We start from the raw sequence: 8,353 nt of genomic DNA, 5'->3' as shown, positions 1-8,353 counted from the left end.
TTAAACATTAAATGCATTTTAACTGATTTTTGTATTATACTTAGATATTATCATAAACATAAATTATTATTTTAATTAGATAAGTACTATATTTCAAATACAAAATTAAGGCTGAAATTGAATATAATTAGATACATTCACCTACATAAATTTGGTAAATTAAATACAAATTAAAATATTTAAAGAAATACAATAATAATAAATAAATAGTTGTAACATAAAGAATATTAGAGGACTATAAATTAAATTTAGGGAAAATATGACTATAAAAAAATATAATGTATAATTAATTTTATATTTTAATCTAATACTAACTCCATTTCATCGGGATGTTTTGAGTATTTAGTTTTATGTTCTTCAAATAGTTTAGTAAGTTCATCGATAAATATACTGTGGTATTTCTCTATATCTTCTTTTTCTGGTTTAGCAATTTTCGGTACATCAATTGGCTTGCCCACTAAAATTATATATGGTTATTTAAAATATATTGTAATATCTAATCTTAAATAGATAATGATTATATTTTTTTTTTTTATTATTATTATTATTAATCTTATTTAAGCCCGACAACTAAGGCCATTAGCTGTGCATAGGAACAGTAGATATTTTGTGTAAGGTTTAGTAAAGTAAGGTTGGAACATATGGGTGTATGTGTGTGCCATGGTCGTCACTAAAAATTCGGGTGGTCACCCATCCGAGAGCTAGCTACGCCGGCCAATGCTTGACCTCGGAACACATTATAGTGACCGAAATCAACCACCGCGTCACGCCAGGTCACTAATGATTATATTTAATGGCTATTAAACCAACGTATCCCTCTTCTTCAATTGTTCAAAATATCAAAATTTGTATTCTATCCCTTTCGTGTTTCAATAATTAACCATCTTAAATACACGATAGTCAGACATTCAGATTAGATTAAATTTGCAATAAAACAAGTTATTCTTAGTTTTTTAAATGTTTAGATAATTATTCTATTTTATACTTATCATTCAAAATTAGGTATTTTGAAGGTCCCTAAATTAATTGTAATTATAATAAAATCTGTTCTTAAAATTATTGCTTATTTAGTTGTTTAAAATGTAATATTGCTGTATAAATATTTATGATATACAATAAAAAAATCAGATTTGAAGGTTATAAGTTATGACTATTTAACTAGAATTGAAATAAAAACAATAAACCAATATAATTTTAAAAACCGTTAAACATAATCACATAAAATAGGTATGTAATATTTTACATTGGTTATAGCAATTATATTTCTTGAGTAGAACGAATTTACATAATAATTTAGCTACCTATATTTTTATTTATGATTTAACTAATACTTTTATTAAAACGACTTAGCTATTTTGTTTATTTCTTATCATGAGTAAACTAATACTTAATTTATTATTCAAATTTCTGAATAATCTTATTTATTATTATAATTTTTTATTAGAATACCATTCAAAAGTTTTATTTACAAGGGAACAAGATGTTAATAAATATTTATTCTTATATATATATATATATATACCAGTATTGTTTTAAATTATACTTAAGATATCAACAAAACTGCAGATTATAACAATTAGATGATAGCTTGAACATTTTTAATAAATCTTCAAGAAATATAAGTTATTATATCAGGTAAATTTAATACAAATGGTAATACTGGTCAGTTTATTTAGCCACATATTAGGTTCAATAATTTTCGTTAATTGAAGATCTGTTAAAAATTCTCAAACTGTTATCTAATTGCTATTATTAGTTTTTTTTTTTTGGTTTCTTAAATATTTTCAATAAAATTGGAAAAATTATTGTTTAAAGTATATTAATACTTTTTTAATGTTAAACAATAAAAAATACTATTTTATCACAAGTTTTCAATATACCTAGATTAACAAAATTGTAGTGTATTGTAATACAATAATAGAAGTAATACATTATGTATTAACTTGTATTACTTATTAAGATATCTTCAAATATAAAGATAATTATATAGTACTTATACTTACCAACAGTAACAATTGGATGTCTACGAGGCACGATACCAAAACTATATTGGAAAAATCCACGTCCTACTGGTACTTTATTTCCACTTTTCCATTTAATTAATTTCAACAATTTACCCCAGATTGAATTTGGCTCAGCTTCGCCTAATCCATACACATTTGTCTCACCAAAAGAAAACACGGGCACTAATGATGCTCTATAAATTAAAGTTTTTAATTTATGATAACGATAAGAAACAATTTTGTATCGACATTTCAAATTTACCCAGTTTGTAAAGCAACTCGGATAAATCCCTTTCTTTTTTTTAATATAAGATGGTATGGCCCTGGAAAAGACTTGAACGCTTCGGAAACACCACCTACCATAAGAACGGCAACGTTACCTTTTTTATTATCCAATAAATTCATCAAACTTTTTTCAGATGATTCTTGAAGACCTGTAAAAATGGATTGTTTATTAAAACTTTAAATAATCTTATCGATATGCAATTACATACAATATGATGTATATAATATACTCGTAATATTAATATAATAATATGTAAATGATATTCTTTTATAGTCTCAGTACTAGTATGCGTTTACTAATATGCTACCTGGAGGAAATTTTAAAACTCCATTATAACCCATTGGTCATCACAAAAAAAGTAAATAATAATAGACGTATTATTACAAATAACAATATTTTAACTAATATATTATTTTATATACTCTGATAATCATTCATACATATACATTCATTCATAAACTAAGTCATACATAATTGTATTCGTCGCTTTTCACTTAAATTAAAAAAATAACTGTTTAATAAAACTTTAAAATAAAGTCTTTTGTCTTCCAATAAAATTGATTGTTTTTCACTTAATTTCTTTTTGTCTAGGCAAAATATAATAGTGTACTAAAATAATTACTAGATACTAAAAAGGTAATATACAAATAAGACATTCAAAATTATTATGTGAAATTAAATTATCAATATGTAGAATTAGGGATACATCAAAAATAATGTTTTTTTTACTAAGTCATATTAATACAGTTACATGCTTATACGTTATGTTCGTATATTATTAGGTATAATATATTTATAGATAAAATCATTCAATTAAGTCAAATATTTTTTTTTAAATAATTTTTTTTTAAGTAAACTTTATTAATACAAAATTAAATCATTATCCGACTTAAACATGTACCTAATTAGATTTAAAGATTCACGAGGTAGAAAATCTTATATTTGTATTTAATTTTAAAAACTATGTCAATAAATTATACTTAAATAACAGTTGTTGGTTGTCAATTGATACATACATCGAATTTGTAATGAAATTAATATACTCACATAAACCAATGCCAATTTCGCGGGTGAATGGCATGCTAAAGTGTAAGTTGAGAGTTATAAGATGTGACGTGAGACCAGGAAATAATTCTGAAAATTGGCCTGCATCCGTCGCAAAATTAGAAAATGATCCAGCACACAATACTCCATGAGGATAAGTGGCAAATAGATACGATTTATCAGCTGGTAAATCGTGAGTTTTTACTAGAGATACTGGAAAATAATTCTTAAAGTAAGTCCACCATGCCAACCTTCTCATAAAGCGAAATCTATAAACATAACATATTATATTATACACTAAATATACGTTTATAAATGTACAGTTAATAATAAAAATGTATAGAAAACTATGGAAGTCGTCTATTTCCGGCATAGTAGATATTTAACGATACTCTTTATTGAGTAGATTACTATAATATATATGTTAAATATTATGATTTAAATATTGCATACCAAAAACGACTGTAAGCCAATATTTCTAAAGAAATTTTATAATTTATAAACATTTGTATAAGTCAATTATTTATTTATCAATATTACAGTATGTTGAATTAATTTTTATCCAAAATGAATCGAATAAATTATATGATAATAATTTATGTAATGAATTATTTTAAATTATTCATTTATATTTTAATACTGACGTCCTTATAGGTACCGTAGAACGGAAGTAAAAGGTCTGTAAAATAAATAGTTTAAAATTTGTGTAAATATTTCGAAAATTTTTTTAGTACAGTTAAACAATGTACAAATTGACGAATTGGTGAAAAGTTTTTCAAAAATTATACCAAGTACAAAAATGAATAGCGCTTATAAATATTTTATATACATTTTAAGTACCTATCTAAGGTTACTTGTTTTTATATTACATCAAAATAAAAAAACAATTTTGTTCATAAATATGATATTGTGTAAATATTTCCATTATTTCAGTTTTTTTTTTAGTTTTTCTCGAATAATATTAAGAAAAGTAATTGGGATTTTTTATCTTATGTTTTGCTTAACTTAATTTTTGATCCCAAATTATCAGAAACCCTCATCCCCAAATTTGAAGGTCAAATAACTTTTTTACTATGTATTTTCGAAGTTTTTTTTTAACGCACATTATCGTAAAATGAATGCATTTATTGTTGCTATCTCTCATCAGCTAAAACTATGTGTATTCATTTGCTATAATGTAAAATGATTTTATAATACCGTTGGATCCGGAAGATGGTAAAATATTTTTATATAAACTAGTAATACAATATCTCTTTTATCAGTTCAAACCCATTAAACATCATACGTCATAGTTAATTTTAAATATTAATCAACTATTCACAATGTTACTCTAGTCTAAAGTAAGTCTGATATCTACAAAACAACTGGTTCAATTTATTTAATATTTGTATATTGACCTTTTACGTATCGGTATTAACTATTAAGTAACAAATACCTAATAACTAAAAACTACTAATACGGCAAAAGAACATTATTCTGATAATTTTTCAATACAGACCATTTTAAAAACATAATATTATTGCATGATTCTAATTTTAAAATAAGGATAATTATTTATTTAGTAAAAATGAAAATATTAATTATTTTTAGACACATTTATCTATACTCTATAGCTGTAGTATAAATTTAAAGTGTAATTCTACTTTATTTACTATAAAGAAACATTTAACAACTTCTATAAATTAATATTATTAAACTTTATTAATCGATACAATATCAATAAAAATAATCTTTTAAGCTCAAAATAATATTTTTATGTTCAATAGTTAATACATTTTAATGAATTAATCCATATTATTAATTTAATCGTACAAAATTCAAAAAATAATAATTTTAATTTTGAGTACTCAGCATAGAATCATTTTTAATGAATGTACAATTATTTTTCAAGGTTATACTCATTTCATAATATTTATGTTATTAATAGCCTAGTGATTAATAAATATTTACAGTTATTCAATTTAAAATTATGTAATTTTTGTATGGGTATTATCGCATGTATTAATATTTTTATAGGTATTCATTTTTTTAATGAATAAAATAAGTGTAATTCTATATTATGTAAAATAATAATTTAACAAATATAATATTATGAACGTTTCAAAATTACTAATTCCGCTCTGCACTTAAGTGTAATCTACATTTAATTTTCAAGTGGATTTAGTTTTCAGTATGTTTATTAAATCAATTTCAGAGGATAAACACAAAACGTGAATTCCTTAAGATATAAATTCAGTGAATATTGTGAGAACCTATTCTATGCACATTTTTCTTTTTCAAATAATGTATGGTATGTACCATACATTATTCGAATTACCATATATTATGTATATCTATATAAACTTATCATTTAAAAAGATTATTTTATAAATGTCAAAACAGTACTGAAACTTATAATATCAATAAATGTTGATATTTACTTTCCGTGATAAAAATTGATTTTAATTATTATACTTATTTTTTAACCAAAAAGTCATTAAATGACCTTTGGTCGTGTTTATTTTATGTCTCACCTATTCGGGTTATTCCACGCTACTGATCGGTCAAGATAGATCCATAAAGCGTACAAGAGTGCTGCCCACCAAAATCGAGTAGCCATTAAAATGTACAAAAGAAAAGCCCATCCTGTTATTCCTCCTAATACTACTAAATAAATCCATGCAGCGGCCGCGAGCGTCTCGAGTCTTCGTCTGAGTGGAATGCACAAAGGCGCGAATTCCACGTCTTTCAGCTTCATTGATGGAATCTGCAAATTACATATAACTCTGATATAACTCTGCTTGCTATCTAATATTAAACTTGAAAATCAAAGGAATTACTTTAAAAATACACTGCCAATACCAAGTGAAACGTCGTCGTCAAAATAAACAGAATTTTAGAATTTTCAAGATTTAAGGCATAAACGTTCACTATCGTTACAAAAATTATGTTTTCGAGAACGTGTCAAGTTCAAAACTGCACGTACACAACCATCGTTGTGAAGCGCATCTCGGGCCTGGCATAGAATTAGAGAGGTGGATTTCGATTTGTACTTTGCCTTGGGTATATATCAATTAGATAGTCATTAATTTATATATACTTTTTTTCAATAATTTATAGTTAACTCAAATAAAGAGATAACGTACAATAATGATAACCAGATAACATTATATCAGGTAAAATATGCATTTATACACCCTGTACACACTATTTATTCCCTAAATCACTAATGTACTCTGCTGAATGCCAATAATATTAAATATTATTACCATTATTGCTACTTATTAATTATGGTTTAACTTACCTTTAATCGTGCGATGTTGCCAGATTAGGTGTTAGTGAATTATAAATTTTTAAAATAATTAAATAGTAGGTATAAGGATTTTCTGCTATTACGCTATTAAAATAATTTACATAACCTTATGGCCAAAAAATATAAATCTAAAATTGAATCATCATTAAAAATTATAATAATTATAATTTATGAAATCCACAAGAATCTAATTTTATATTTACAAAAAACTGGAAACTCCTAACTAAGAAAAATTTTTTAAAAAAATGTAGAAAAACATTTTAAAAATTATTATTTTTTATTTTATTCAGTTTATACATTATGTAACAGTATTATTAATATTTATACTCTGCAATCATTTTAATTATTCAATACTTTAAACACTTTATATTATTTTATATAATTTTATTTTAGTTTATAACGTAGCTATAATGTAACATTGTATTATTAATATAGAATTGTTTTTATTTAAAAAAAAAAAATTTAATTAAATTCTCGAACAAAATTAAACATATTCATAAATTATAAAATTGGGAGCGTAGCCTATAAAAACGTTCGCAATCGTTCGTTTTTTGGCTAAAAAATCAAATTTTTTGATTAGCGATATTCGTTGCAGTCGTGTTATAAAAAAGGTAAAATGTTTGCAACCGTGTTGCACCCATTAATTATTAGTATTTATAATATTGGGTACTTACATTCACAATAATATTAATAATTAAATACGTATTTGTTCATTATTATACAAGTAGACTGAAACATGCATGCAATAGTATAATTTATTATTAGTATAGGTACGCAGATAAATAATAACATTTACACTATGTATAGGATATTGATTTGAATACCTATTAAATTTTGTTTTTTCAAGTAAGTTAACTTATTCCGATTCTATTTTTTTTTTTTGTGTTGAATTAATGAATAGGAATTATCTACTACACTTTTAAACTCAAACCCAACAAAAATATATTTCAATTTTAAACAATTATGAATCACGGTTTTTAAATTTCTATAAACATAATAATAATAATACATTGATAGGTATTATTTTAGTATTTTACAACGATTATTTTATGCATGTACATCACACATATATATCATATTATTTTAATACCTCAAGTACAACGTGCAATATTAAAATTATACTTCATAATATATAACAATATTTTTGTTGTTTTATTTTAAGTTATCTAGTAAAATAATAATTGCACTCACACAGTCACATACAGACACTTAATAATCTTAATTAGTATATTTTAATGTTATGGCTCTTGATAATATACGTACTATCAAAGCTGGCCTTAGGTAAGGGTCAACGGGAGCCTTAGGTAAGGGTCAACGGGACCCCTGCCTGGGCCTCGCGCATTTATGTGACATTTTGGCCTTATTTTATAAAAATTATATTCTAAAGAAACACCTAAAACAAATTGCTCCAGGTCTTTCTCCATCACAAATCCGGCTCTGCCTACCATAAATTAAAAATTTTAATTATTATTATAATTAAATATATCGATGTTTTTTATACTAATTGTTTCTTTAAATTGTTATTGCTTATTGTGTTACATTATTATTTAAATTAATTTACTGTTGTTTTTTTTTTAAAATGTAATGAAAAGAAGTCGTCTACTGATGAAATTTCGTTTGTTTTAATTTTTATTTTATTCCTTACATTTGTATAATATACAAATAAATTAATCACTAAACCTTTCTAATCTGTATCAACGTCCAACGACCAGTACGACAGTGTAACAC

At 24.2% G+C, this 8,353-nt stretch overlaps 1 protein-coding gene across 1 annotated transcript; it reads right to left on the bottom strand.

The window, feature by feature from the left end:
- Positions 1-234: 234 nt before the first annotated feature.
- LOC112603117 (2-acylglycerol O-acyltransferase 2-like) lies at positions 235-6,310 on the bottom strand. Its single transcript, XM_025351547.1, has 6 exons — positions 6,153-6,310; positions 5,847-6,079; positions 3,337-3,602; positions 2,266-2,437; positions 2,004-2,197; positions 235-457 (listed from the first exon to the last, which is right to left on the bottom strand). Exons 2-6 carry the CDS (start codon positions 6,068-6,070, stop codon positions 300-302), a joined length of 1,014 nt encoding a protein of 337 aa, XP_025207332.1. The 5' UTR covers positions 6,071-6,079; positions 6,153-6,310; the 3' UTR covers positions 235-299.
- Positions 6,311-8,353: the final 2,043 nt, after the last annotated feature.

Source organism: Melanaphis sacchari, unplaced genomic scaffold (genome assembly GCF_002803265.2).
Source record: "Melanaphis sacchari strain LSU unplaced genomic scaffold, SCAv2.0 Contig96_pilon_pilon, whole genome shotgun sequence".
NCBI lineage: Eukaryota > Metazoa > Arthropoda > Insecta > Hemiptera > Aphididae > Melanaphis > Melanaphis sacchari.
Note: the sequence above shows the minus strand (reverse complement) of the source record. Positions and strands in the feature narration are given on the sequence as shown.